Here is a 27,954-nt window from a genome sequence, read left to right as displayed (position 1 = left end):
CCTATATGGTTGCTGTTGGATGCTAGCAGTGGGCTCGATCGTGCTTGAGGTCTTCAGCTCAATGTTACTTCTAGCTCAGTGGTTGTGGAAGGCTGAAATCTGGGAGTGAGCGTATCCTTCTCCACATTGCATGACTACCATCTTTTGTAATGTCGTTTCTCTCTTAGAACTCTTTGCAGGGGAGCAGACAGATGAATCGAACATGTCATCCCCAGAGTTCACACAGGATTTTTATGTCTTCCAAAATCGCACACAGAGGTACCCACCTTCCCCTGAAAGTACTTCTAATCTGATGCCAAGGGTGCACTTTGCAGTGCCTGCCCGAGCAGTGAGGATAGGATGGGTCGCGCTCCCTCTGCCGGCATCCAGCAAGACCAGAGCCGTGGCTGCGTGGGGCGGCAGTCCCATCCTGTGCCGGGGGTATGGGGTGTGTTTGTGGCAGCTCTACGGGAACTGTGGGAACTGGCATGGTGTTAAACAGAGTTGTTGACAGGAGTGGCAGAAGTTCTAAGGGAAATACATCAACATCTTTATGACCGAAATTGGGTCTGTGCTCACAGCAAAAAATTCCCCAGCAGCCAACACATTAAGTGCTTTTTGTGATCATTATTAACTAAGTGTTAGTATTTAATTCTTCTCTGATTCTAAGAGCTATTCCAGTCCACATTTCTGATGCCAAACGTACAAGGGCTGCTCCAAAAGTAATGCCTCCTATTTTATTATGTTGGGCCACAATGCCAGAGGCAGATGGTGGTGGTATGATAGTAGAGGTTGAACCTTCCCTGCAGTGTACCGTTATATTTTGTTGTCGTGCCACAGATGGCAGCAGAGGGGCAAAGTGGTGTCTGACATGAAGTGCAAATGAAGCAAAGATGTGTCACTGAATTCCTCCACGTGGAAAACATGGCACTCACTGACATTCATCGATGCTTGGTGAATGTTTATGGAGACTGAATAGTGGAGGTGAGCACAGTGCGCCTGTCAGGGGTGCGTTTCAGTAGTGGTGCCCGTAGGTCACCTCTGCTGGTGCAGATTGTTATGAGCATAGCATGATGGCTCTTATTTACCACTGGCAAAAATGCACAGCTAGTGGTAATGACTATACTGAAAAACAGTGCTTTGCAGCTGAGAATTTGCTCTATCAAACTGTTACTATGCTCTTCGTATGTGTTGTAGTGTCCATGGAAATAAATAGGAGGCATTACTTCCGGAGCCTGTGTTGCCGCACTTTGCACTCGTCAATCGATGACGTCACAACTTCGGCGCTGACGTCACACGCGCGGCATTCCTCTCCGACCGCCAAGCGCGCCATCTCGCGCGCGCCCCCCACCACGCTGCTGCCGGAAGAGCCGCCGGCGCCCTCCGAGCTCCGCCCCGCGGCGGGCGGGCGGGGGCGGTGCCAGCAACGAGGGGGCGGGGCCTCCCCTCACAGCTCTGCCTCGAGCAGGGCCGGTGAGGAGGAGGAGGAAGCGGGCGGGACTGGCGGGCGGCGCGCGAAGCTGTTCGCACCGCGCATGCTCCGCCCGGCGCGGCCCGGCGTGGCGCAGGGGCACGGCACAGTGCGCAGGCGCGCGGGGCTCCCTGGGCTCCCGGCGCTGGCGGCCATGGAGCGGAAAGGTGAGCGCCGCGCGCCTCTCGCGGACCCCCGGTCTGGCGGCCCCGCGCGTTCTTCTCACGCTTGCTCGCTCTTTCTTTCAGTACTGGCGCTGCAGGCCCGGAAGAAGCGGACCAAAGCCAAGAAGGATAAGGCCCAGAGAAAGTGAGTGCGGCCCCGCTCCCCCTCCTCGCACACCGGGAAGGGCTGCTTGGGGCTGTGGGCCGCTCCTCGTGGGGCCGGGGCGGGGCGAGGGGCGGGAAGCGGAGCCGCTTTGTCCCGGTAACGGAGCTCCGCAGCCCCTCCCGCCGCTCCCTGAAATATCGCCCTCCCCTCACGCCCCTTTCTTCCTCCTATTAAAATCCTCTTCGTAAGGGCGCTCAAACGGCGCGGTTACGTCGCTCTCTGACTTTGATGCTCTCCTGTGGCCGCCCTCGGGCCGCGGGAATGTCACAGAGCCTTATGTGTGGTGAGCTTTGGGATGCAGATGGAAAAATTAAAGCATCTCGAGTGAATGCTGAACAATGGCTCGCAGCAGGGCTCATTGCACGCTGCATTCATTGCTCCAGATGGATTGCATTCTGGGTGTGAAACCCAGTGCTGCATGCTCGGGAGAACGCTGCGTGGTGGTGTGAGCGCTTTGCTGCTGGTGTCCTGGGATAAGATTATGGAACCACAGCGTGGTTGGGTTGGAAGGGACCTTAAAGACCATAGACCCATAGAATGGGGGGGGTTGGAAGGGGCCTTACAGACCCCCCAGACACACTCCTCCCATGGGCAGGGTGCTCCCACCAGCTCAGCCTGCCCAGGGCCCCAACCGCGGCCTTGGGCACCTTACAGCTGTGAGCAGCAGCGGTGAGCCAGCACCTCACCACCCTCTAGGTAGGGGATTTCCCCCTAACATCTAACCTAAACCTGCCCTCTTTTAGTGCAAAGCTGTTCTCCCTTTTCCAATCACAATTAGGCCATGTAATGGTTCCTACATAAAAGCTTTGGTGGCGCAGGGAGTTCTGGGTATCTTTGTTTGCAGCATGTTCTTAGTCACTTCCTCTGACAAATCCCACAGTTTTAGAGTCCCCAGCAGACATTCAGTTGTTCTGAGGGTGCTTTGGAGAGGTGAAGGGCTGAACTGAGCTCTTCAGGAGATGTGCGTTATATTTCCACCCAGTTTTGTAGTTGCGCCATGCATCTCCTGAAGATACCATTAGGACAGTTTTTTGAGAGCTCTCCTATAATACTGTATCCTAATTTCAGAGTGAATAACGTTCTGGACTTGCCTACTTTCTTTTTTTCCCTTGTCCAGCTGCAAACACACAGTGCTGACCACCACTAGTGCTTGTGATTGGAAGGGCTGTTGTCTGTGTAGTCTGGATGTTGCTGAACAGTAACTTCCAGTGCTGACAGACACTTATTTATTTCTTTCTAAATGCACTTGATGACCACATAGTGAGGATGGGTACTTTACAGCACTGCTAGATGATATTGCTACGTACTTTGTTTTGAGTGGAGAACTGTACTATTTGTGAAATGCTGTGCTTATTTTCTTAAACTACTGCTTCAGTGGTATTTTCAAGCAGCGTATTCAGTGGCTCTTACCTCTGAAACTAAAGAAACTGGCGTATACTTTGAGTTTTACGTGGTTCAATAAAAATGACCCAGGCTCGACCTCCAGCTTTGAGGCACAACTCCCCAACAGTTACACTATTTAAATACAAAGCTGCTCTGCTTAAGTCTTCTAAAATAAGCTTAACTAGGTTATTGTAAGGCTCCCTACATAAAATCTAAGCTTGAAGCCGCAGGAGATGTCTTTTTAACATCTTATGTATGTTGGTATTCAATTTGATTACTTATAAGTTTTTCTGTATGAAGTTAGTAAAAAAGTGTAGCGCACCTGATTTTTGAAAGGGTAAAATTGGTAAGTATTAGGAATTATGGTTAAGTATAAAAATACAAAGAATGTTCCGCGGTGCTTTAAAGCAATTCAACGTATGTTTCGCTTTAGAAATGAACTACACCTGCTTTATGTCTTTCCTATCATTCCAATCTCATTAAAAATGAGGAGGGGGAAAAAAAAAAGCTCGAAAAGGTTAAAATAATCAAAATCAACTGTGCATGGTGTAAAACTGGGAAATTATTTCATCATTCAGTACTTAAAATTGCAACTATTTAATTTCAGACAAAACCCATCTAAATTGGTTATTTAAAATCAACCCTTGTAAATACTATTTACAGTTATGTATATATATATGTGTGATTTTTATTATTATTATTTTTTTTAATGGGAAGGTCAGCAAAGTTCTTCATTCTCCTCAGTTCTGAGGTTGTTCCCTTTCCTCCCATCCTACCTGTTCTAAAAGCCTTGTTTGATATCGTTGAAGGAGTAAGAGCACGTGTTATTCTTTTCTGCAGAAAGAGCAGGCAAAGCCCCTTGGTAGTATGGAGGTGGGGTACTGGTGTCTTCCTGCTCTGGTGAATTACCCCAAATCTTCTGGTAATGTGGAAGGATCGTTAAACCAGCTGTCTCAAACCTCTGTTGAGGAGTCTTCTTGCCTGGCCTGATGGTCTGTGCTGTGTCAGCTGCTGTGGAGCTGGAGGAGTGTGTGGCTGTGTGCCTTCTGCCCAGCTCCCATTGCTGTGAGGAGGAGGAGAGGCGCAGAAGAATGACAGCTGAATGGCTCAGAGGGACAAAAAACAAGCCTGGACACACGGAGATCTGAGTTCTGATATGGGCTATCGCTGGGTTGCTTTGTGACCTTCAGGGAAGCATTTATTTCATTTTCTTATCTCAGCCTTCCTTCAAAAAGGGAGTAGAATGAGAATTGCTTTCACTTATTTTTGGGAAATGAGAAATAAGTTTCCTCTTTGTCTTTTTCTTGATATTGTCGGGGAAAACACACCTCAAAGCTTTAGTTGGTGATGTAACACAGGGAGTTGGTACGTAGGCCACTGCAGTGTTTGCTGGTGCCTGAAGATAGCTGTGCTGAAGGCTGGCACTTTGTTGTTTTGTGGGGTGCAGCGATCTCCATCACTGTCGCTCAGTTGACTGTCAATGGTTTACGGGCTGGTTCAGTCCTGTTCCATGACCAATGGGGGCAGGGGGACCCATGTCCCAGGAAAAGGAAAGGGGAAAAAGGGAAAGGGTAGGGAGATGGGCCTACAACAAAACAGCGGCAGCGATCTGAGGAGAAACAAACTAATTTACTAAAAAAGATATTGGAATGCAAGATAACACAATATAATACAATATAATTAAAATTGAAGCTAATAAATCAAATAAAATGAGGGAGAATGTCCAAAAACCGAAGGCCTTACTCTAATGCTGAAGGCAAGACGTCTAGCTGGTATGAGCAGAAAGGGAACAGAGAGAGCGTCTTGCGATCTGCAGAGAGTTTTATCTTTCCCTCTGAACAGAAAACAGAAACAGAACAGCGCAAAGTCCTCTGGGATAGGTAGTTCTTCTCTTCTGAGAACCAGGTACCTGGAACTGTCCACAATCCACGGAACTGGAGCATTAACTCTTTAACTCCCAGTGCGCTATGTGATGTTATGATGTGGAATACTGATAACAAAAATCGTAAAACTGTGACAACTCTAAAAAAACGAGCTTGTAGGCTTACAAGCTTTTGTTTAACTAAAACGTTTATGGGTTTGACCATAAACTTTTCAGGCAGCTGGATCTTGAGATGTATTTTACCCACGGTAACGCAGGTGCATTTTACCAACATCTCTGGTAACTTGTAATGGAATTAAGTACTTGTGGCAGTAAGCATTTTGCTGGCAGTTACGGTCTGTGGCTCTTTCTGTCTGCGTGTCGCAAGCTCTGGGATCACCACGCTATTCTTTGTCCCGGGTACTGCTGTGTCTAAGACCCAGGGTTTAAAAAACTAGACTCCAAAATAACTATCCAGATTGAAAGCAGACAAGAAACAGAACAAATAGTTCTGTATTGCAGCTCAATTTTTCTGAAGTGAGGAAAAATGAGCATCTTAATAGAACCAGACTGCAAGTCTGCGTGCTGTCTGGTTAATTGGGTATTTCATCAAGTCTAGTGTTTTGCTTTAGCAGTGACTTTCATGTTCCAGGAAAAGTTGCCCCCTCACACACAAAAACAGCAGCAGCTGTGCGTGGGGAATGAGGGGGACGAACTGACTGTGCCTCAAAGCAGTACACTTTACTACTATGAGCATGACTAACTGTAGAGGTACTGGTAGCTACACAGCTGTGGTATGTGGCATGTTCTGAGAAACATACGTGGTTGCAGTACTTTCTTCTAATGGAGTGCCTGGTAAATCGATCTGACTTGTGGGCTCTGCTGAGTGGGAGATGTTTTTTTCACAATTCCTCCAACAATTCCTCCAGCTGCCTCTGCTGGAGGAGGGAGAGCAGTGTTAGGGTTCAGCTGGGGCAGTGCCTCCATCTGGCTTCCTCTCCTTCTTCCCGCATGGGCGCAGTATTCAGCATCTTTAAGCAGGTGGTTTACTGTATATAGATTACAGATATAGTTATCTGTAATCTTCTGGACAGACTTTTACCATGTGGTGAAACCTGTCTTCCTTCTTCTTCCTCTCCAACTGAACAACAGTAGAATTGCTGGATGAAGAGCAATCAGGAAGTTGGTAATCTTTCTCCCTACGCGCTCTGGGATGAAGAAAGTTCCTAGTAGCGTCTTCAATATTTTCAGTTCATTACTGCATGTCTGTCTTGCATCACTTCCTTGCTGCCTTTGGAGAGCCCTGGAGGTCTGGCAGCCCTCTTGGGTCCTTCTCTTGCTTCTGGAGGACTTTTCCTGGGATCAGGATCTCGGGTTATGTTTTCCCCACTTGTCTTTCATCGTTAATGCCAGGGCTACATTTCTTCTAAGTATTTTGAATGTACATATAAAGCAGAGTCAGAACTTCATGCCTCGCCCACAAGATTTTTCATTCAAATACAGCAGTCATGACCAGACTTCAGAATGGCAGGATGTAACGTAAGCTCTGCTGGTTTCCATGGAAGTCCCTCGGTTTGTATTGCTGGAATAGCAAAAAGTTCTGCAAACAGCTTGTTAAGTGCTTGTGTGGGGGAGTAGGTACAGGAGGGAGAAACTTAATTGCCTCTGTTATTTGTACAATAGTGCCATTCTCATGTGAAATGCTTTATTACTTATCTTCAAACGGAACTCCCACCATCTACTAAACAGAGGTATGTATGGGTGCCTTCGTGCTCAGTTCTTTCAGAACTAAATGTTCTGTCTCTGGTCCTGTAACCTGTTAGTGGTATTCCTGCACGCCCGCAGCTCCAGAGTGATTGATCTGCAGCAGTGAGTATGGCAGATCTGCCCTCCTAGTAGCAAGTGCCAGTTCTTAACTCAGGAAAAACCGGGATGGAAGAGTGAATGAATTGCATTGAATTGCAAAATAATGTGGATTATAGGCTCAGAACTCCCCAACAAAATATGGTTCCCCCAAATCCCCTCAAAGATGTATATTTTTAAAAGGGTGGAAGGGGTCAAGTGCATACAAGCAAGTAAGTACTTCTTTCAAGGTTTGCTTGCAGATCTCCTGCATGTAAGCGTGTTGGAGGCTGGCATCAGAAGCAGCTATTCATCTGACTAGATGTGCCTTAATGTGATCCTGAAATTGCAGGCACACTATGGAATGGGATGCAGTCTGGCGAGAACGCTTCCCTTAAAGAGACATTGTCTTGATGCACAGATGTAAAAATGGGGGAAGTATTAAATCTGGGCTATTCATCATGCCGTATGGAGCTTCAAGTTTTTGGGTCCCCTTCCCTTCCTCTGCCGTGGAAATCCCTGGATGGATAGTTAAGGTGGAAAGCACACTTCAGCAGGAGTCCCAGATTGCTACAGGGTACATGCCTGTGTCTCCTACAGGATGAGCTAGATTACTCTTTAGTCTTAAATTCTCCAAACTGAATTACATTTAAGAATGGAAGTTTCATGTGTGTCATTTGATCTCCCAAATAAGGACTGATAATGTTTGTAAAGGTAATGCTGAAGGCAGCTTGAAAATCATTTGGGAAAGCAGTCATCTTCAGCTTCCTGCAGATGGGCATCAGTTCTCCAGATATCAATGGAATGATCAACTGAGATGAAGAGGAGGAATAGGGAAAGTATTTTGTTGTTTTTTGTTATCATGCAATGGTTTGAGGACAAGGAAAAATACTTGTTTTGAAGAAGTCACTTAACAGCCTAAAATAAAACAACCAAAATGCTTTCTAGAAGCGTTTTGTTTCTGAGGTGGAGAAAACAAGTTCTGAATTGTGACGCCGGAACTGCATGCGGAGACCTGGCTGCTGGGATGTCCTCCCTGGCGCTTTGCAGGGAGGGGTAGTGGAGCAGCACCAAGAACCCTGGTTTTCTGCTGTGCGGTCTGTGCTAATCCGTGTGACTGTGGTCCCCTGCTCGTCTCCCTGTTGTTGTTGGTTCTGCTGTTGTGCAGATCTGCAAGATCACGCATTATGTGATCAGGGCTGCTTCGTGATTTTTTTGACCTCATTTTTTAGTGCAGACCCAATTCTGTGGGAGGTAGACTAGTGAATACAAAATGTGTTTTCTCAACTCTTTGAAAACTTTGTGAGAAACAAGTGATCAAACTCCCAAGTTCTTCCAAATTAGCATTACTGTCCCTGCAGTGCTTTGCAGGGTTATTGTGTGATCAGTTCGGGGAATGGGGAGCAAAATGTGCGCTGTGGGAAATCTGCATGTTGTTAGCAGGGAGAGATCTGGCAGCTCCCACTAACGTGCGTTAAAAGAGCATCAAACTTAATTCTGTGAGCTTGTAAGGTGCAAACCTTTCAGGTATACATCCAGCTGAATGGCATTCTTTGAATCTCTTGGTATAGAAGCGCAGAGCTGGCTTCAAAACACCTCCCGTAATAGCCATGCTTTCGTAGCAGAGCTACTGCTAACGTCACTCTGCTGACTCCTTTCCCCTGTCACTTGCACAAACAAGCAGGATAAACAGGTGCAGGAAACAGGCTGGTAATTCCTTTACATTGCTGGAGAACGGTGTGAAGTGATTGCTGTGAAGAATGCTCAATTCTCTGCTTTTTCTTTTCTTTAAGATCTGGTGAAGATCTGCCTCCTCTCCCACTTCTTTATTACTTTTGAGAGTAAAGGATATGTTTTTCTTGTAGCTTTAGAGGGAGAGATTTGGAATTACTTCAGAAAATGCCTTTTTCACTTTGAACGCCCTTGCTTTGCCGTGTGACTGTGCTGTATCAAAAGGGTTGGACTGTCGGCAGCCACCTGACCTCCCTGCTCATCCCTGCTTTGAATCCAGGGAATATTGAATAGGCAAATAAAACCGGCTGGTGCAGGAAGATGAAGCGAAGCATCTGCCCAAATTCCTAAATTCATTAGAGGGAAGATGGAGACAGGTAAACATCAAGAGGAGGAGATGAGACACTCTATGCTCAACCCCCAACGTGACTGAATTTGCAGGAGATCAGCTGGGAGCAGCCCCTGGTCTTGCTGCAAGGCCCTTCACCTGCAATGCAGTGCTGTGCATCTGCAGCTAGGTGGTGGAGGCAGATCCCTCTCCTCCCTCCTCCTGCACAAAGCTTGGCGGTGTCCGGGAGGAACCAGCCCCTCAGCCATCCATGTCCTCCCCTTCCTCAGTAGTGCCATCCGATTTTTAATGGCTCTTTTGAAAACTGTTGGGCTGTCTTCAGGGATATCTGTCTCAATGGGAGGTCGTGCTTCCTGCAGGTGGGTTACCCTTATTTATTTCTGTCTCGTGAACTGCAGTTCATTGGGCATTCCTGGGAGGATAAGGACTTTTGGGGAGGGGAGGGAGGTTGTTCTCTGGATGTGGATTCATGAGAATTCCATAGGAGTTGGCATTCTATCTTAGCATTCCTATCTTCCTTCAGCAAAATACTACTTTGTAGTTGTGTAGTTAATTCTGGTGATTAATTAGTACATTGAGGGAGCAAAAGTAGAAGGTGATCAAGGTGTTTTCAGGGGAAAAAAAGTACCCTAAAATGTTTGATTTTCTTTTTCTTGGAGGGTAAACTATTAACCATCTTTTTTTCCCCAGAGGTTTTTAATATATTTATCTGCATCTTGTAACGTTGCAGACAGCAGTGTCAGCTGTCATCTTTAAATCCAGGGTATGGATTTTCCTGCTGTCCTTAGCAGCCTTTTGTGCCTGGCAGAGGGTGCAGGCAGGTGAGGGTTGTGGCTTTCTGGATTGGTTTTTCTTTGGTATTAATATATATCTGCACTGCTGAAGGCTCCTTTAATCCATATCTGCAGTTGATGTGGTCACTCAAGGGGAGGGAGGTGGTTAGATGTATTGACATCTGATGAATGTTTGCAGCAAGGCAAGGAATGCGATGTGTTTTGGAGGGGATTTCGTAAAGGAATTAGCATTAGTATGTGACCTGAATACGGCTCCATACCACGTTATGGTGTAATAGGTTGTAATATACAAGTAAAATGCTTTGTAGGAATTGGTTCTGGGTCCCCAGGACAGGCTGAGCTGCGGGCTGCTGTGTTCAGCCCCTTTAGGATGGGTGCAGAAAGCCAAGCGAACGGGCGTAGTGCTTCCAGTAACTTCTGCCCTGGTGCATGAAATCGCTGTTATTGAAAAGCATTGAGATTGCAGAGCAACATGGTGTTTCTGCCTGCATCAGTGATTCTGAAGATAAATAATCTTTTGAATCTGTTCCTATTTGCTAGATCTTAGACAGTCACAAAGTGAAAATCTTGAAACGGCATTGGGGAGAATTACTCTGCATTACTTATGCTGTGGGTGTGGCTGCTGGGCTTAAATTTCCCATTCTGATCAGTTCCTTGTTCTGGTTCTGTGTTCCCTATTTGTAGGATTCTGTGCATATTAGCATCCAGTCTCTCCTTTGTGCCTGTGCTACCTGCTGTGATGTGGGGACTGTCAGTGACTATTTGTAGCTCCTTTGTCCCTGGAGGAATGCAGCACTTTCAGAGAAGATTTTTGTCCTCCAAGACTTTTTCCCATGTTTTTCATCTCGCCTCCTGACTCGTTGCATTATGGCTTAGGGCAGAAATGATCCAAATGTGAAATATCCTGGGGCTGGATCAGGCTATGGGGCAGCTGATAAATGCCTCAGCCTGAGAGCAGTGGGATGGTCGTCTGCCTGTCTGTCCGGCACTCCTGTTGTAAGGCTCAGAACCTATTGTCGGGTACCTGCTTTGGCAGGGGGGTTGGACTCATCTATTGAGGTTCCTTCCAACCCCTTCAATTTTGAACCACTGCCTGATTTGCTTATCTGTTCCTGAGAACAGGAGACATCAGGGCAATGCTAGAGATTTAGGGTCTGGAGTCTTAAAGGCAGCATGATTGTTAAATGCTCATTTCGCCTCTGGAAGATGAAGGGAGCAAAGGGCATGGGTCCTAAAACAAGGTTAATGTTTTTACAAAAAGGGCAAGGATTAATTGAAGGTAGTATTCAAAATATCCTTCATCAGCATTTAAATCTTCAGGTTTTGTGTGAGCATCTCAAAATCCAAATTTATTTTAGAAGAATCCTTGCTGAATAAAGGACTGAAAAGGAGTTCAAAGGGACTAACATCTTGATGGAGTCACTAAGCTTTTAACTCGTGCTCTTGTCTGACCTTTTTTTTATTCTACTGTAAAAGTGAATCTGGAGCCTTAAGCTGTTTTTCTTGCTAGCATATGAAAAATCGTTTCTACTTCAGGAGTAAAAGCATGTAAAGGTGAAAAGTGTGTGTTTTTTTTTTTTTTTTTTCTGGAGGCTGAGGAGTATGTCTTCTCCATTGTCTACAATTTCTTATATAAAATATAAGGTACTGAATTGCTGTGTAACATGAGACATACGACGTGTCCTCTTTCAGACCTGACACTCAGCACCGTGGCCCTGCTGCTCACTCAGAGAACGATCTTCCAGAGCAAGAAGAAGAAATCCTGGGGTCAGATGATGATGAACAAGAGGATCCAAATGATTACTGTAAAGGTAAGAACTTGCCTGTTTAAGGTGCGGCTTTTTCAATGTAATTAAGAATTTCCTTTGTTTTCCCATCTGCTGTGGGCAGTTAAAATTAGACCATCTCTTTGATTATTTTAGGTAGTTTTTGAAATGGGATGAATATAATCATGCTTCTCAAACTAACCTGAAACAGGAACCCTTCTTCAAGATTGCTTCTGTTGTCAGTGAAGATTTGGGTTAGAGAGCTGTTCTTAATGCGTGTTGGCTCCTCATCTGTGTCAGAGGATTTTCCAAATCAGTAAAAGCAAGTGGACATCCAGTTCTTTTTCATTAGAAAAAATGATGCTTTCAACTAAATTTAGGCTTTCATAAACTGCGTTTTCTAAAGGTTGTTAGCCTAGTAAACCTCAGATGCTTTCTTTGAGGGAAGTGTTTTGTGATGCTGCGGTGATGACCTGCACTAATATCGTAGATATTTAAACACATCAAGTATGTATGCCTCAAGTTGTGATGCTTGTTCCACGTACCTGTTCTTCAGCACTTGTGTGATCCTTTGTTATACCAACTTCCCACTGTTTTTCCAGGTGGTTATCACCTTGTGAAAATTGGAGATCTCTTTAATGGTCGATACCATGTGATTCGGAAACTTGGATGGGGCCACTTCTCCACTGTCTGGCTAGCATGGGACATCCAGTAAGTATTCCTTCACAAGAGTGCTTCAACCTTTTTTTGCCAATAATTCCCTTGCATACAAGAGCTACTTAGGATAATTCTGGAGAATAACTTCTTAGGAGCACTAACAGTCTCCAATTTACTTACCATGTGTGCATAGAGGGAAGAGATTTGTGGCGATGAAAGTGGTAAAGAGCGCAGAGCACTACACAGAAACAGCACTGGATGAAATCAAGTTGCTAAAATCGGTGAGTGCGTGAGAGCAAGGTTCAACTTAATTCACTTCTGGAAGTTCAGGTTAGTCACATGCTTGATCTTTCTGGATTATCTTGCAGCAAATAACATGGGTAGGAACTGAATACTTTCTAGTGCAACAGATGTGCTCTTCAAAATATATTCTTGCTTGGTTATTGCCTTAAGGATAACCCTCTTTTTTTTTCTCTGCAGGTTCGCAACAGTGATCCGAATGATCCAAATAAAGAGAGAGTTGTTCAGTTATTAGATGACTTCAAGATTTCAGGAGTCAATGGTTCTCGTATCCTTTTGAAGAAGAAAGTCAAAGAATTGCATAGAGGTGTGAGTTCCCTGTGTAGCTGTCATGCCAGGGGCTGGCCTAGGCTTCCATTTCACTGCCTGAGGAAACCTGCTGTGAAATCATTGTCCTCTGTGGGCCTCCGTTGCCTGCAAAGCTCAAATCTAGAATCTTTCAGCCTGACATAATATGCCTAAGTTGTGGAGTCAATACTGTTTAGTCATGCCTGTAACGTAAGAGCTGGGGTGGCCACATCTCGTTTGTGAAACAGGTCTGAGTGACTTACTGGCCAAAATACCTTGCCCATCTATCTCAGCTCTTCAGTTTTGTAGGCAGCCTAGTGATAACTTCTTATTTAAGTAAAACATTGCAAAATGTCAAGGTGAATAATTAAAAATAGCAAGCATGTATGTGGTCTGTAATTTGATAAAGTGATTTTCTAGTTAGGGAAACATCTTACCTTGGCCTTTACCAACAATTTTAAGGGCTTTAAAGTGTATTGCTTTGAAAATATCCCATAATTCTATGAACTGTCTTCTAATAGTACCGCTTCCCACAAATCACTGCCTAATGCATCCTTACAGTTTGAAAGCTGGATTTCCTTTTGCATGTTTCTGCTTTGCAGCATCTTAAACTTTATATCAGTGAGAATTACTGTGCTGATGGAGAGCATCAGGCTGTAGGTTCTAAACTTTCTAAAGCTTTTAGAAAATGCTAAGTACCCTCATAATGCATTTCCTCCAACATTTTTTCCAGAACCTAGCACTGAGTAAATGTTGACTTGTTCTTGTGTGTTTCAAAAGAGTGAAAGAAATACATGTGCTTCCTGCCAGTGTAGAGGAGTAGCATGACCGTAACTGTTGAGATCTTACAGAAAAAAGGCAAATAATATAAATATTATTGGAGCCTAGGCTTGTAAAAAGCTTCTTTTGCTGGTAAAAAGGCGGTGGCATTTGGAGGTGACTTATGAATTAAGTTACCTTTTCAACAATTAGAAATCTGATTATACTTTCAGGTATTGCTGGTACAGAAAGATCTGGCATTGGGTTTTGCCTGGGGCAAGAGAATGAACTGTTCCAAAGCTTACATTGTTAGCTTGAAGCTGTTTCAGTACTAGCAGGAAGTAGTAACGCACAGTTGCTTGTGTAGCTGGCTTCCACCCAAAGCAGGAGGTTGCTACTGCTGCTTTAGACCATTATTCTAACCAGTTCCCTCCTTTTGTATTTTACATTTTAGATAACAGCACTGCTGTGTATAATAGGGTGGTGCTGTTATGGAAGGCAGCTGCTCTCAGCTGTGTCAGAAGGATTCTTCAGTGTAGAAATGAAGGATTGGTAGAAGATTTCAGTCCTTAGTCCTGAGAATATAGGGCTCCTTGGGTCAGGAGGTCCATCTTTTTTTCTTGACTCTGTTCTAGATATCTGTATGGTGTTTGAAGTTTTAGGGCATCATCTCCTGAAGTGGATCATCAAGTCAAATTATCAGGGGCTTCCGCTCCCTTGTGTCAAAAAAATCATCAAACAGGTATGTTCCAGTCCTGGCTGCACTGTTCCCTGTGACCCAGTGAGAAGTCTTTCATGACTGGGGGGGGAAAAGTTTTTCAGGTACAAGAAAAGAAAAGCTAAAAATCGGTGGTATGCCTCTTGTGTGTCAAAGCCATTTTTGTGTTAATATCCACTTTCTCTACTGCAAAAATCTTCTGCTACAGATATTTTCTGTCTCTTAAACCCTGATGGAAGGCCAGTTTTGCTTTTAACCTCTTCTTACCCTGGTTATTCCTGACAAATGCAAGTAATTGTTAAATTGTCACATTAAGTACAGTGCTTAATGATGGAAAAGCAAGAGAAACCTGTTGTTCCTCCTGCATGGTTGCCTATTTCCACTTGTGAAATGGAGGGGAGGAGGAAAGCATGGGTTTTTGTTGAGCATTAAAATTTTGATTTTCAGCTGTGGTAAGTTAAATTATGACAGCAAAAAGAATTTTAAATCATAGTGAAAATCTTTATGCAAATCTGCATTTTCTGGAACTCTAAAATAACAGCTGGTCACATTAGCACTAATCTGGAGTATTCTGAAAGACAACCATCCTTCAGGTTCGGTAGGTTCAGACCATTGTAGGCAGCTACTGAATTCTGGCTTTGCAAATTTGCTCGACTTTGTTTTATAATTCTTGGCTTTTTCTGATGGTCCATTTCTTTCTCTCCTGTCTGCAGGTTCTTCAGGGTCTGGATTACTTGCACACAAAGTGTAGGATCATCCATACAGATATTAAACCTGAAAACATCCTTCTGTGTGTTAATGACCAGTATATCCGCAGACTGGCTGCGGAAGCAACGGAATGGCAGAGATCTGGGGCCCCCCCCCCATCTGGCTCTGCAGGTGCTTTTTTTTCATAAAAGTTCTTTCCATTTCCCCATCTCTCCACCCCAAAACATAACTGATTTCACTAGGGAAAACTTCTGCGCTAAGCACAGTGGAACAGTAATGCAAGTAACTATTGAAAAGCCCAATGCAAATTGCGAAGTTAGTCATTTTAACTCAGAGGTGCCCAGGAAGGTAGTCATTTGCATAAGAAAAATGGAGGAAGGATACATTCATGCAGTCATCTGCTTTTAATGCAGTTTTATTTTTATCTAGTGTAGATAAAGTGGTAGGATAGTCAGTCTAGTACAGAATTGCTGCATGTTAATGCTGTCAAAACTACTACAGCAAAAGTATGATGAAGTACTTCTCACATTTTCTACTGAAGTATTTCCTTCATTGCATCATGCTGGTAAAGTCCATTTTGGGAAGGTCTCAAAAAAATGATTTACCTTCTTGAGCTGTCAGTTCACCGAAGTCAGAGAACTTTTAATAGAAATAGCTTCCTTGACTTGCTGACATTTGTAAAGGGCTGAGAGCAGATTTTCAGTTGTACAGATGGATACTCTGTAGAGCAACCAGTGTGTTGTTCCCAAGAACTACTGCAGTATGTACTGGAAAGCTTTATCCATCCTGTTTTTAAAACATCAGCATTTCGCTGAGTCCATTACAACACTGCTTAGCTAGGTTAGGTTAGGGAAACTTGGTATTTTAATATTTTGGTTGGCATTTTCTTTTCAGTAAGATACGTAATGTATGTAGTAAATGAAGCTGCATGACAGGAAGTGTAAGTCTTTGATATCAGTCAAGCAAGTCTACTATCTGGGATTTTAATTATGCATTTGCTCGCTTAATGATTTTCTCATCCTTTTTATTCTTGCTTTACTTGCATAGAGAAAATGTTACAGGTTCTCATAGGAAAAAGCTTATCTTAAGATAAGAATCCAGTTGCAGTTTTTGAATAGAAACATACTTATTTACAAATCTTGCTTTCCATTTCAGTGAGTACTGCGCCACAGCCAAAACCAGTAAGTGTAATAGCTTTCATACGTAAGTATCCATCTATTGCATTGTTTCATAATCCAGCTGGCAGTAAAGGAGAGCAAACTTAGATCAGAAGGAAAAGTGCAATTTGTTTGTCATAGACTTAAGCATCAGATTCAGTACCGTCTTGGAGATGTCAGTAGTTCTGTCTCAAACATACTACCATCAAGTATTTCTTTGGTGGTTTGAGGTTTGTTGTGAAGGTGACTGCTGTCTCTGGAGTCTGGGGTCTCTCATTTGCAGGGTCAGAGCAAAAATGTGCTGATAAGAATAAAAGACAGCTGCTGTAAAAACCTTAGTATCTGCTTTATATCTGGGATATCTATGTCCCCAGAGTTTTCATCCCAGACTACTTCTTCTGATGTAGAATAAATTAAGACTTGAGTTAGATTGAAATATGAAGTACTAAGTCAAATTTCACTGCTTCTTTGTAGGCTGACAAAATGTCAAAGAATAAGAAAAAGAAGTTGAAAAAGAAGCAGAAACGTCAGGCGGAGTTGTTAGAGAAGCGAATGCAAGAGATAGAGGAAATGGAGAAGGAAGCAAGTCCTGGGCAGACACATCCTGAAGAGGAGGAAGAAGCTCAGAGCCCTCTGAAAATGCTCATAAAAGTTAGTCCACCCAGTGAAGATGTGGACAAAAAGAAAGGTATGGACCAAAAATATTGCTGGCGTAGCTGTGTTCTTTCACTCATACTGATGTAAGCAGACTGGGCATCTTTGAGAGAAGTGGCTCTTCTTCAACATGTTTGTGTTACATTCTGCTTCTCTGAAGAGGCTAGTAAATGTGGTATTATAAATTGAATTAATTAATGATTGTGTTCAGGTACGTTTTGAGAACTATGCATTTCTGAGGCCTCCTCAAACAGCTTTGGCTCTTACTTTGTATAGAAATATTCTGCTCTCTTCTCCTTTTCCATTCTTCCAGCTGAAATCATCGGACACGAGCAGTCTATTCTAATGGAAAGCAGCATAGAAAAATGTGTAACAGAAGTAAATTGCAATGGCGTGATACGAATGTCGGACTTCCCAGACTCTGGCAGTCAAGGGTCTGTGCGACTCGAGGATGACCTTCACAATGCCAATGACTGCGGCGATCACCCTCACACACAGAAGGAGAACTTCCATAGCTGTAACTACAGCCAACGTAATGGTGACGTGGAGAACAGGTCTCAGGCAGCAATGTCGGACTCTTTTGTGCCCTTAGTTTCAGAAGATTCCATGGTGTGTCAGCCTACTTCCAGCGAAGAGCAATCATTCAATGAGCAGGAGATCAGCCATTTGCAAGAAAGCATCCGGACAGAGATGCCATCAGAAGATGAGAATGAGAATAATGGCCCAGCAGACAACAAAGGTACAAGAGGAGCCATGTGAGAAAGGGCTCCTTTCTCCTTGATCCGGGAGACCCGATACAACACTTTATCAGAATAGTGATTAAAAACCACCGTTTTGTAGGCTGAAGTTATCAGAATGACCTATTTGAACCTTTTCCTGCCTGGAGTAATTAACCTGACAGTCTTACTCTGAAACTTTCTGTCATTTTGAACCTTGCAGTTATAGCTGTAACTTAGTTCTGCCTATCGAATCCACAAGTGCTTCCACTGAAAAAATGTGATTTTCACTGTAGGAACATTCCTTCCTTGATAAAGTATTCCTTATGTGATTTTTCAGTATAGTTAGGAACTTAAATTTACTTGTCACTGGCTATTCCGTTGTAGGGCAAGTAGTTAGGTGTCTTTGGGTAGCTGTTGCTCCACCATATGGGCAAAACTAACTACTCTCAGTTACTTGAAATGAGTACAGTTTCCCAGAACTGGAAGTGCAGACAGTCTGAAATAAAGCTTATACATAGGAAAAAAAAATTAAATTTCAACAAAATTATTCTTTAAGGGGGAGGGGGGAAGCTACAAGGCACGTAGGTTTAGAAGATATGACAGTAAGGTAGTGCAGTTAACAATAAACAACATGAAATGAGTTTTAAAAAATTGAATCGATAAATCTATCTTTTTTTTTTTTTTGCATCTTTGAGTGAGGGTCAGATTGAGTATATCTGCTTAGAGTAGGAGGGAGAAACTCACACTTGTAATTCTTTTAAATTTCTCAGTAGCACTTTTTTGGCAGAGCACTGCTGCAGAATTATGTGAAAAAGCAGCAAGTGAAACTTCACATTTTGAAATTTTGGCTGCGTTTAGTTGGATGGCTCTGCTAGATTACTAGCTTTACTTCATACAACTCTCCCGAAATTGCTTTTGAGATCTACAGCTGGATGTAATTTAGTGAGCTAATATTGTTGCTCTCCATCAGGTTCAGTGAGGCTTTTTTCCCCCTGTATGTACTTCAGCTCCTGCAACTGTCTGTGTTGCTGTGGTGACTGATGACTGTCAAGAAGATGCTGTTGCATGTGGACTCTTTTCCTCCAAGGATTTAGGAAGACTTCTTAAAGACCCCTTTTACTTCTGGCAGTGCCCTTATTTAAAAAGCGTGTATTGATACAGACAAACTTTTAAGTCTGTACTGGAAAACAGTCCTCCCTGCATATGCTTGCTTGTCTTTCTTCTTAACAATGGTGGCTCTTTGTGTTCATAGTACAGACTGAAGTTGGTTTTTATACCTTGGCTTCAGGGAGGGAAAAGTTTAGATGTGTAAGTAAAAATCTCTTGCGGGTGGGGAGAGGGCTTATAGGATTTGGATGACAGATGGTGACTGTCCATGGAGTTTTAATCACCTGTTGTACATGATGCCTCTAGGAAAATCAACTGCTGGGAATTTCCTTCTTAATCCTCTTGAGCCCAAGAATGCAGATAAGCTTAAAGTGAAGATAGCTGACCTAGGAAATGCCTGCTGGGTGGTAAGTTTAAGAACTTTTCACATCAACTCTTTAAGTCTGCTGATTCACTTGTGGTGTGCCAAGACTGAATATATAAAACAGAATCCTTTTTATACCTGCTTGGGAAAGCAGTCATAATTTTAAACTGCTTGAAAAAAAAGTAGCGGGGACCAGTGATCCAAAGAAATGGTCCTTAAATGTAAGATTTCAGCACATGTTTTGGGTGTCTCTTTGGTCGTTAGATTACTTCTAATTAGGCCTTTGAACAGCATCACATATAGTGTGTAGAGATCTGCGTATGTGAAACTTCTGAGGGAGTCTACAGCTCCTCTGGAGAAAGTTGAAAAGAACTGCTGTGTGTCTAACTGTGTGCTTTATTAGCTTGTCAAACTGTGTCACTGAATTCATGCACACATGAAAGAGATTCGTAAAAGTTTTATTCTTTGATGACTGTTCTGTGCTGCTTTTAAATGTTTGACATGTCAAATGGAATAAATGTCTGCTTTACATGGCTTTTAAAGGGGCAAAATACTTGAGATCTTAAAGGAAAATAAAGTGTTTCAAACTCAGTTCTGTGTCAGGCTTGCAGCGTCTGGCAAGGCTGTCTGTGTTGCTTATCTGCTCTCAGGTGGCTGATAAGATCTGATAGAAAAGGGTGCAGACTCAAACAGTTCTTCCTATTCTGCTTCTGTGGCTTTCTTTCCTCTGAGTTGCTGGACTGCTTTACTAAAGTAATGCCTCCTGTGGAGCAATTAAACAGTACTTGCAGGAATACTTAGATTTACAGTTCAGGTGAAATCTGATGGAAATGAGCTTTGATCTGCTCTGGCCTTCCAGGCTATTGATTCTTCTCCTTTAAACAGTCTCCAGCCATTCAGTAAAATGCTTCTTCTATTTAGCACAAGCACTTCACTGAAGACATCCAGACAAGACAGTACCGATCCTTGGAGGTGTTGATAGGATCGGGGTATAACACCCCTGCTGACATCTGGAGCACAGCTTGTATGGTGAGTGCTGGCATCCAGGGCATTTTAGACTGCTGCTGTGAAGCGTTCTGGTAAACTTGTGTGCTCTGTGCACTCTGCAGCCTGCTGAATCACTAGCCAAGTATGGCAAAAAAAAAACAACAAAAAAACCCAACAGCCAACACCAAAACACCCACAGGGGTTTCAGCCAACATCCAGACATGCCAAATAGCATGTTTCCATACCAAAGCTGGTTTACTTTCTGCTATGTGTAGCTTCCTTTGAAAGTCAGGCTTTTGTTGTACAATGCTAGCAGATTTCAAATAGAGCCACACTTCAATGTCATGCTTTGTGGAAAAGCAAGACGGCTATGCAATTCTGAAGACAAAGCCTTCATATAAAGAGCCTTCTTGCTGCACCCAGCACTGTTTCGTAGATGTCTTACTATAATTTTAATCTCATGCATCCTCTGCATGTTTGAAATCATTAGAAAATCTGATCCAGAATTTGCCATAGATATGTCTATGATGTTTTTTAGTGCTGTCATTAAAACACTACAGAATGATTGCGCATCTTGAGGTGGTAATTGCGTACTGGAACTGTGCTGGTTATTTTGTCTGCTTTTCTTTTGGGAGCAGAGACATGCAGAATCAACCTGCAGTACTTCTACCAACGTGTGAAGTGCATCGAAGTGATTTAATTTTGTTCATTTCTGTTTTAGGCCTTTGAATTAGCAACAGGAGACTATCTGTTTGAGCCTCATTCTGGAGAAGATTACTCACGAGATGAAGGTACATTTGTCTTAAGTCTTTTTTTTATAAATAGGACATGAAATACAATGAATCCTTCTTCAGAATGAGAGCCTTCTCCTATGAACACTGTAAAAATTATTTAGCCAAATTATTGATGTTAAGGGACTGCTGTGCTTGACCATTTGCAGTAGAAGTTCACATTCTTGTTCCTGGTGTCTTCGGTTCCTTTAAACCCTAGATTCTCTATCTTCACGCCCATACTCCATGAGTTCTTGTCCTTGCTGTTGTAATCTGATTTTGGGTGGATGCCAAAGTAGTTTTTGAGGGGCATTCCAGGAAAGGAAACTGTGACATACAGAAAGATGTCTTTTGTGGATGTATTATACTGTCTTTTCTTTTGAAAAAAATGCAGATCATATTGCTTTGATCATAGAACTTCTGGGGAAAATACCTCGCAAGCTCATTTTGGCAGGAAAGTATTCCAAGGAGTTTTTCACCAAAAAAGGTAAAAGGAAATGAAACAGATGGTTGGTTGTTTGTTTGTTTGTTTTTCCCTTTGCCTCACACCCAAATAGACAAGAGTACCTTTCTGGAAATATCTGTTGCATCTGCAGCAGATGCCAGCAAAGATGGCTCTTTTAAAGTCTTTCCTTTGTTTTATGAGAGGCTTTCACTGGAGAAAGAACAACAACCACATGCACAACTGCAGCTAAATATAAGATATCCTCATCTAATTGCTAAAAGTACACAGTGTCTTGGTACTTGACGTCTTGGTTGTAAATCAAATGCAGCAGATTGAAAAACAATGCCGTGTGTATTTATCATAGAATCACCAGGATTGGAAAAGACCTCCAAGCTCATCTGGTCCAACCATAATTCCTTCAGACTGGAGGAGGCAAGAGGTTCCAGTATCACTTTTCTTCCTTCAGCACGCCCCACAATTTTATCTTCCCCACGCTTAACTATTCTGAAGAGGTTTTTGAGTTCAGTCTGTGCTGTTTGCTGTTTGGCCTGTTATTCAGCAGTTCTGCTACCATGCCTTGCAGTTAACATATCTGTCTTGGTTTTCAGGTGATCTGAAGCACATCACTAAATTGAAGCCTTGGGGCCTTTTTGAAGTCTTGGTGGAAAAATATGAATGGTCCCAGGATGAGGCAGCTGCATTCACAGACTTCTTACTACCAATGTTGGAGCTGATCCCAGAGAAGCGAGCTACAGCAGCAGAGTGTCTCAGGCACCCCTGGCTTCTCTCTTAGGGGCTTCCACCCAATGCCACTGCATTGCACTCTGGTTTACAGCATAGGATACACATACCCAGCTGCCCCTTCCCAGATCTGTTTTTTTTCCTTGTTCAGTTTGAGCGTGAAGTTCTTCCTTCAAGGCTTCCAAGATTTTAGATAAATCTAACCCATTCTGATGCGTTTTCTGGTGTGACTCAGTGGGGGCTCTCCTCATCCAGTGGGCATCATCTTTGTTTTGCCTTGATTGGGCTTCACCAAAGACTAATTGACTAGAACATGAAGTTTTCCCTGAGTCTTCTCACTGATATGCACTGTGTTATGGATGTATGCTGAGATATGTTCCCTTAATTAAATCTCAACTCTCATGATAAGGAGAATGTGAAGATCTGAACTCATCTCACTGACTCAGGAGTCAATTTCCCACTGTTCGTCCAGTAGCTAGCAACAGGGTGAGAAGTAACAGATGGCACCACGATGGTGTTAGTTCTTTGTAGAGCAAAGACCTCAAAATCCTCCATCGTTTTCTAGGTGTCTGCTGTATTCATTGCTTTTCAGTCACGTAATTCTCTAGTTGTAGCTGCTTAAATCTCTTGAGATGAGCTATTTAAATCTAGATTTTTAGTATTGTTTGCTTCTTCCTCTAAAGTACCCTCTCCCTTTTCCCTCCTTTTGTCCTCATAGTCAGAATAGTTTCTGAATTCAGTGACTTTACTTGTTCTCTAACACCTCAGCCTGTGACTAAAAGATGACAAGCAAAAAAAAAAAAGCGAAAGCTGGAACTGGCTCAACGCACAACCTTCAGCGTACAGATGGGTGCACCCTTTGGCTACAGAGAGGTGATGCAGGTGACTTCTAATGCTTTAGTGAGCTGTACATTTTTTGTTTTTATCCCCTCTTGGCACTTTTTTGCCTTGCTTGAGGTAATTGCTGCACCAGTGAGAGAGTGGCTTTCACTAATGCAGTCTACTCTGGCCCTTTGACTATTCACATTTTTTCCCCAGAAAGAGTGGGCAGCATCTGTATCACAGCCATGCTGTTGCCCTCGACTTAAAGCTCAACACTTGAAAGCCTGCTATTAAGATTTTTTTCTTTAAATTTGTTTCAGGTGACGGCCTTCAGGAATAACTTCCCAGATTGGGATTGCCTTTTATTTTCTGGGCCATTAGCATAAGGAGAGGTGGAAGAGAGCTGATGGACTTCTGCTGTAGATTCTGGTTTAGCTGCTTGTAGAGTTACCCCAGATCAAAATGCTCTGTGAGATTTCTGAGTTAACTTCTCAGAGGGGGTTGTATGTAATAAGTAAATGAATGAATTTTAATTAAAGCTAAATCACTGTGGCGTTTAATAGTTTTATGATGACTTCGTTGAAGCTTACCCATCCTATTGCCGATTTAGTGCATCTGACTCTAAAGCAAGATCTGGCAGTGTTGAGGCTTCAGAGGCACGTCTTTACCCTGGACCAAATAGGGCTATGGATTCGTGGTAGCTCTCAGAGCACCGAAGTTCCTCTAGGAACTTGCTGGAGGCCACACAGATGTGATCTGAGACTACTGCATTGCTGAAACTGCCAAGACGGCTGTTACGTGTCACTTCGTATGTGTGTTGAAAATCCTGGTTCATGAGAGTTGTTCATTCATAAACCTCTGTGTCACTTAAACCACAGAAAGAGTTGCTCCAGTCTAGTGCCTGACTGGGCTAATTAACACAAATCATGCTGCATGTTATTTTAGGGGTAGGTCAGATTGTCTATGCATATAATCTAAAATTAATGAAGGTAACATACCAAATGGGTTTTAAACTGCTGATTTGACCTCTCTTCCCCTTCCATTCGGAGCTTTTCCAGCTGTGTGTCACTTCCATATCTGTTACAGAAGGACTGCAGGCAAGACTGGATTCCAGCACACCCACCATCTATGTGTACTGTGAAGATACATTAGCAGGGCAAATGATTTCTGTTGTCTTGACAGCTCGCCCTGGCCTGCGTACTTCAGCCTGACTGGTGCAGGATCTTTTCCTGGAAGGGGTTTGTGCGTTCTGGGAGCTCCTTCCCTTTCTGCTGCACTCCCCCTTCCCCTATCTGGAGGACATTTTTTACCCTGGTCACTGAGGCTAGAGCCAGCGTGTTGAGTTGGAGACTGCAGAAGCAGCCGCTGGGATTCAGTCTTGTACCGTGTGCTCGCTCACTTGGGGTTTGTTAAATCCCCAAATTGCCATAAAGTGCTCACATTAAAGGATTTGTACTTGCTGTGTCAGTCTAAAACCTGAAGGAAAATACATTTTTATTCTTTCTACTTGGGTGCTTTGTCTTTTTTCTTTGTGAAAGCCATACAATAAACAGACTATTTAATTACTCAGCCCTAGTCTCCCTATGTTCCCTCTGGAGGTCTGCTTTCTCAGCTCGAGGCCCATCAGTCGGTTGAATTTCTGTAGTGTGTGGTTCTAGTTCTCCAGAATGAGACTCAGCGGCTGTCGGTAAAGCATTTTGTGGATGTTACGATCCATTTTTAAAGGGGGAAGAAGTGTTGGATAGCGGGATAACTGCCGGAGTCGCGCTGTTCTAACATCCTCCTCCTCCCCTCCCTCTGCTGTCTCTGCTGCCTTCCACAGCGCGGAGCCAACAGAGGAAAGCGCGGCGCTGCCTGGCACCATCTGCTGCAGCCCGGGGGTATTGCCGCGGTGCCCCACGGCTGCTGCTGTCAGTGCCCTTCCGAGGGCTGCCTGGTTCTTGCCCAGGTGGGAGCTTTCAGGTGTGGAAGGTTGCAGGGGCAGCCTTGGCCGTGATGGAGGATTTCCCCTGCTTCAAGGAGACAGCACGCAACCCAAAACGCCAGCTTTTAATTCAGAAGTCATTTCCGCAAAAGACACACAAACTCCAAGAGCCAGCAAATTGCAGCCCCCAAACTCCCCCATTTTCGTTGTGTTTGCTGATGGACTCTAAAAGAAACCAACAAAACCTGATGTCCCATGGGGCTCTTCCCATCGCGTAAATTCCATGAGAGCTGAAAGGCGTAGCAGCCCCTGCGTGAAAAGCTGTAGAGGTCCACAGGTGGTGGTACATGTAAAGCTCTCAGAAAAGTCACTGGAAAGGAAAGGGCCGCGTCTCCTGAAGTGATGCAAAGGGCTCCGGGTGGCCCTGGGGAGAGGAGTGCATCCGCTGTTGCTGAGGGGCGCACAGCATCACATTTAATGCTCTCTGTTGCCTGGCAAAGAATTACATTCTCCTAGATGGAGGCAAAGCAAAGCCTGTTTCCCATTTAGCCCCAGACAAACCCTATCTGAATACAGCACCAGTAATCCTGCAGCTATGCTGGTGGTGGTGCATGTGCAAGAAATGTCAGGAATCAGTGCAGCCCTCTCGCAGCGATCAGCACTGTCATTCATTGCCCTCTTCTGTAAAACAAAAATAATCACTGTGTTAGTGGGTCATGGTTCTAAGAATGGTGTGTTTTCCAGCCTTGTTTTCCAAAAGGTTCAACTCCCTCCACCCCAGCCCCATTCCCTGAGCTAAGCCCCCCGTTACCCCTGCTCTCAGCCCAATGCTCTCACCTTTGCTTTCCACTTTAAAATCCGATGGCAGGAGGTTGTCCTGGCGGTTCCCCAGCACAAAGGCCAGGAAGGAGAGGATGAGGGCGTCAAGGATGCCGATGATGCACAGGATGTACGCCCAGCGCACCGTGCAGGCGCCCAGCGTGTACTTGTCTGTCTTGTCGCCGCACATGCGCTTCACCTCACTCGAGTCCCAGCCGTCAGGGTAGATGAGGCACCCGATCATCAGCCCGGTGGCTGCGAGGCAAAGGGGGAATGGCAGTGTGAGCACACCAATCACTGGCGCTGGCTGAAGGGGCTTCAATGTGGCATGGAGGTAGGGGCTCTGCTCCCTCCATGATGGTGCAGCATGAGGACAGTGCAGTGCAGGGACAGAGCAGTATGGGGACAGTGCAGCACCGGGGCAAAGCAGTGTGGGCATGATGCAGCACATGGACAGAGCAGCATGGGGACAGTGCAGTGCAGGCATGGTGCAACATGGGGACAATGCAGCATGAGGACAATGCAGCACACCGAAAGAGCAGCATGGCTGTGGTACAGCACTGCCTCCCCATCCTCTGCGCAGGCCACAGTCCCATCTCCCATCATGCTGTTGCCTGGGCAACTTTGCTCCTCTCCTACCACTGCACACAGCAGGATTCCCTCTTCAAGGAGATGCAGCCTCCGAGCAAAGCTGGAACATGGCGTGTTTGTGCAACCTTGCTGCTGCTCCATGCACAGCTGGGTTTTGGCTCACAACTGGCAGCAGCTCGAGATGCAGATTGATGCCGCTTGTTCAGCTGCTGCACTTCCAGTGGGGCTGGGAGCTGTGTGGCCACATGTGCATGGCTGTGTCATAGGAGTGCAGCACCAACAGCCCAGGGACACCTCCTGCTGTGCAGTGCACCTCCCGGCCCCTCCAGGTGCATTTTTCCCTCTGCATCCTTCTGCTCAGAGAATTCACTGCTGTTGCTCGGGTAGGCACCTGTGGTGCACGGAGTGATGGGAGTTGCTTTCCTCTGCACTGAGGGTTTTTCCCCAGATGAGGGGAGCTCCTTGGGACAGCACAGAGCATCTCTTATAATTCAGAAGCAGCTGCTTTCTTGTGTATTTAATTCAGTTTTGATGTAGCCAACAGAAAGAAGGGGCACAGGGAGTTGGGGGCAGCTGGAAAGGAACTGCTGCCCTGGTGGAGGTTGGCCCCAACATGGAGCAGGCATGGAGATGGAACCACTGCTGTTTCCTGGCTCTGCAGTGCCAGGCAATGGGAAGAGCTGCGCTTCAGGACCTTCGGGACCACACAGAAGAGCAAAAGGAAGAGCAGACAGAGCCCGGGGTATAGGGTTGAAGGGGGAAAAGCCACTTGGTTCAGCACAGCCCAACCCTTGCAGTGACTGTCCCCCATTGGCTCCATGAAGGGTGGTCACAAAAATGTTCATAAAAGCCCTGAATCCAGCAACAAAGCCCTTTCCTGCCCAGCTCCCTGCAGAGCTGAGCTGCTCCAAAGCCTCTTATCTAAATCTTCGTTTGAGCTTGAGCTGGGAACTGGAGCAAACCCATGTGGCCGCCTGTCCCCAGGGCCACATGGGGAGCGCAGCAACACCATGAATGATGCAGGAGCTGCGCAGGTTGGGTTGGATTGGGTTACCAGCAGATCAGGTATTGGCATGCTGGGAGGGGGTACAGGGAAGGAACCCAGACCCTATAGCTGAGAGCTGTGTCCCAATGCTCCTTGAGCTCAGGGCAGTGCCCACCACCCTGGGGAGCCCACCCCACGTGTGCCGCCCCATAGCGCAGCGCCTTTCCCCACTGCTCACCCGCTGCCAGCTGCATCCAGGCACACACTTTGTAGACGGTGGCAGCATTGCAGAAGAAGAAGAGGCTGAAGCAGAGGATAGAGCCGATGATGAGGAAGGTGGAGATGCCCACGAAGAACATTGCTGTTTTGAAGGCACTGGAGGGGATGGTACCAAAATCCAGCGGGCTTCCCTTGCAGATGAGCTCTCCGGTGAGCGCATTGCCAATGCAGTAGGAGAAGAGGCCAAAGTAGCCAGCCTGCGGCGTGTCGATGCTGTCGCCGATCCAGTAGGGCTGGATGAAGGTCACCACCATCAGGATGGAGAAGCAGAGCGTGAACAGGGCCCACAGCACGCCCATGGCCCGTGCATTCCGCACGTAGTTGGTGTGGTAGATCCGTGCCGCCTCCTGCGCCGGCAGCAGCTTGGGCATGGCCGGGGGGGGAACGGGGAGGTCCGCCGCCTCCCGGGGCCCCGCAGCGCCAGAGGAGAGCGGAGAGCGGCGGTGCGGGGCGGGGAGGGCCGCGGGGCCGGGACCGCCCCGGGGATGGATGTACCGCGGGGAGGGATGGACGGATGCGCCGCGGGGAGGTGCCGCCGGGATGCGCTCTGCGCCCGCGGGTCCGGGTCCAGGATGAGCCCCTGGGGTGAGATCCCCCCTTCCCGTGATGAGACTACCGGTGTGAGACACCCCCCGAGATGTGCCCCACCCCCCA

At 45.2% G+C, this 27,954-nt stretch overlaps 2 protein-coding genes across 2 annotated transcripts; one reads left to right on the top strand and one right to left on the bottom strand.

Moving 5' to 3' along the window:
• SRPK1 (SRSF protein kinase 1) lies at nt 1,140–24,271 on the top strand. The gene is made up of 16 exons (XM_021377386.1): nt 1,140–1,617; nt 1,699–1,759; nt 11,433–11,551; nt 12,109–12,217; nt 12,357–12,444; nt 12,644–12,731; nt 14,146–14,252; nt 14,942–15,107; nt 16,092–16,117; nt 16,568–16,781; nt 17,061–17,486; nt 18,880–18,980; nt 19,859–19,966; nt 20,646–20,715; nt 21,089–21,181; nt 21,748–24,271. Exons 1-16 carry the CDS (start codon nt 1,155–1,157, stop codon nt 21,930–21,932), a joined length of 2,424 nt encoding a protein of 807 aa, XP_021233061.1. The 5' UTR covers nt 1,140–1,154; the 3' UTR covers nt 21,933–24,271.
• Nucleotides 24,732–27,772, bottom strand: LHFPL5 (lipoma HMGIC fusion partner-like 5). The gene is made up of 3 exons (XM_021377387.1): nt 27,260–27,772; nt 25,464–25,700; nt 24,732–25,307 (listed from the first exon to the last, which is right to left on the bottom strand). Exons 1-3 carry the CDS (start codon nt 27,669–27,671, stop codon nt 25,291–25,293), a joined length of 666 nt encoding a protein of 221 aa, XP_021233062.1. The 5' UTR covers nt 27,672–27,772; the 3' UTR covers nt 24,732–25,290.

Source organism: Numida meleagris, chromosome 25 (assembly GCF_002078875.1).
Source record: "Numida meleagris isolate 19003 breed g44 Domestic line chromosome 25, NumMel1.0, whole genome shotgun sequence".
NCBI classification, from domain to species: Eukaryota; Metazoa; Chordata; class Aves; order Galliformes; family Numididae; genus Numida; species Numida meleagris.
This window is presented reverse-complemented; position numbering and strand designations above follow the sequence as displayed.

Coding starts and splice junctions, on each gene's coding strand:
- SRPK1 (XM_021377386.1), top strand. CDS start 1,155: ATGCTCTTCGTATGTGTTGTAGTGTCCATGGAAATAAATAGGAGGCAT. Junction 1,618..1,698: donor GGCGGCCATGGAGCGGAAAG/GTGAGCGCCGCG, acceptor TCTTTCTTTCAG/TACTGGCGCTGCAGGCCCGG. Junction 12,445..12,643: donor AAATCAAGTTGCTAAAATCG/GTGAGTGCGTGA, acceptor TTTTCTCTGCAG/GTTCGCAACAGTGATCCGAA.
- LHFPL5 (XM_021377387.1), bottom strand. CDS start 27,671: ATGCCCAAGCTGCTGCCGGCGCAGGAGGCGGCACGGATCTACCACACC. Junction 25,701..27,259: donor CTGGATGCAGCTGGCAGCGG/GTGAGCAGTGGG, acceptor TTTGCCTCGCAG/CCACCGGGCTGATGATCGGG.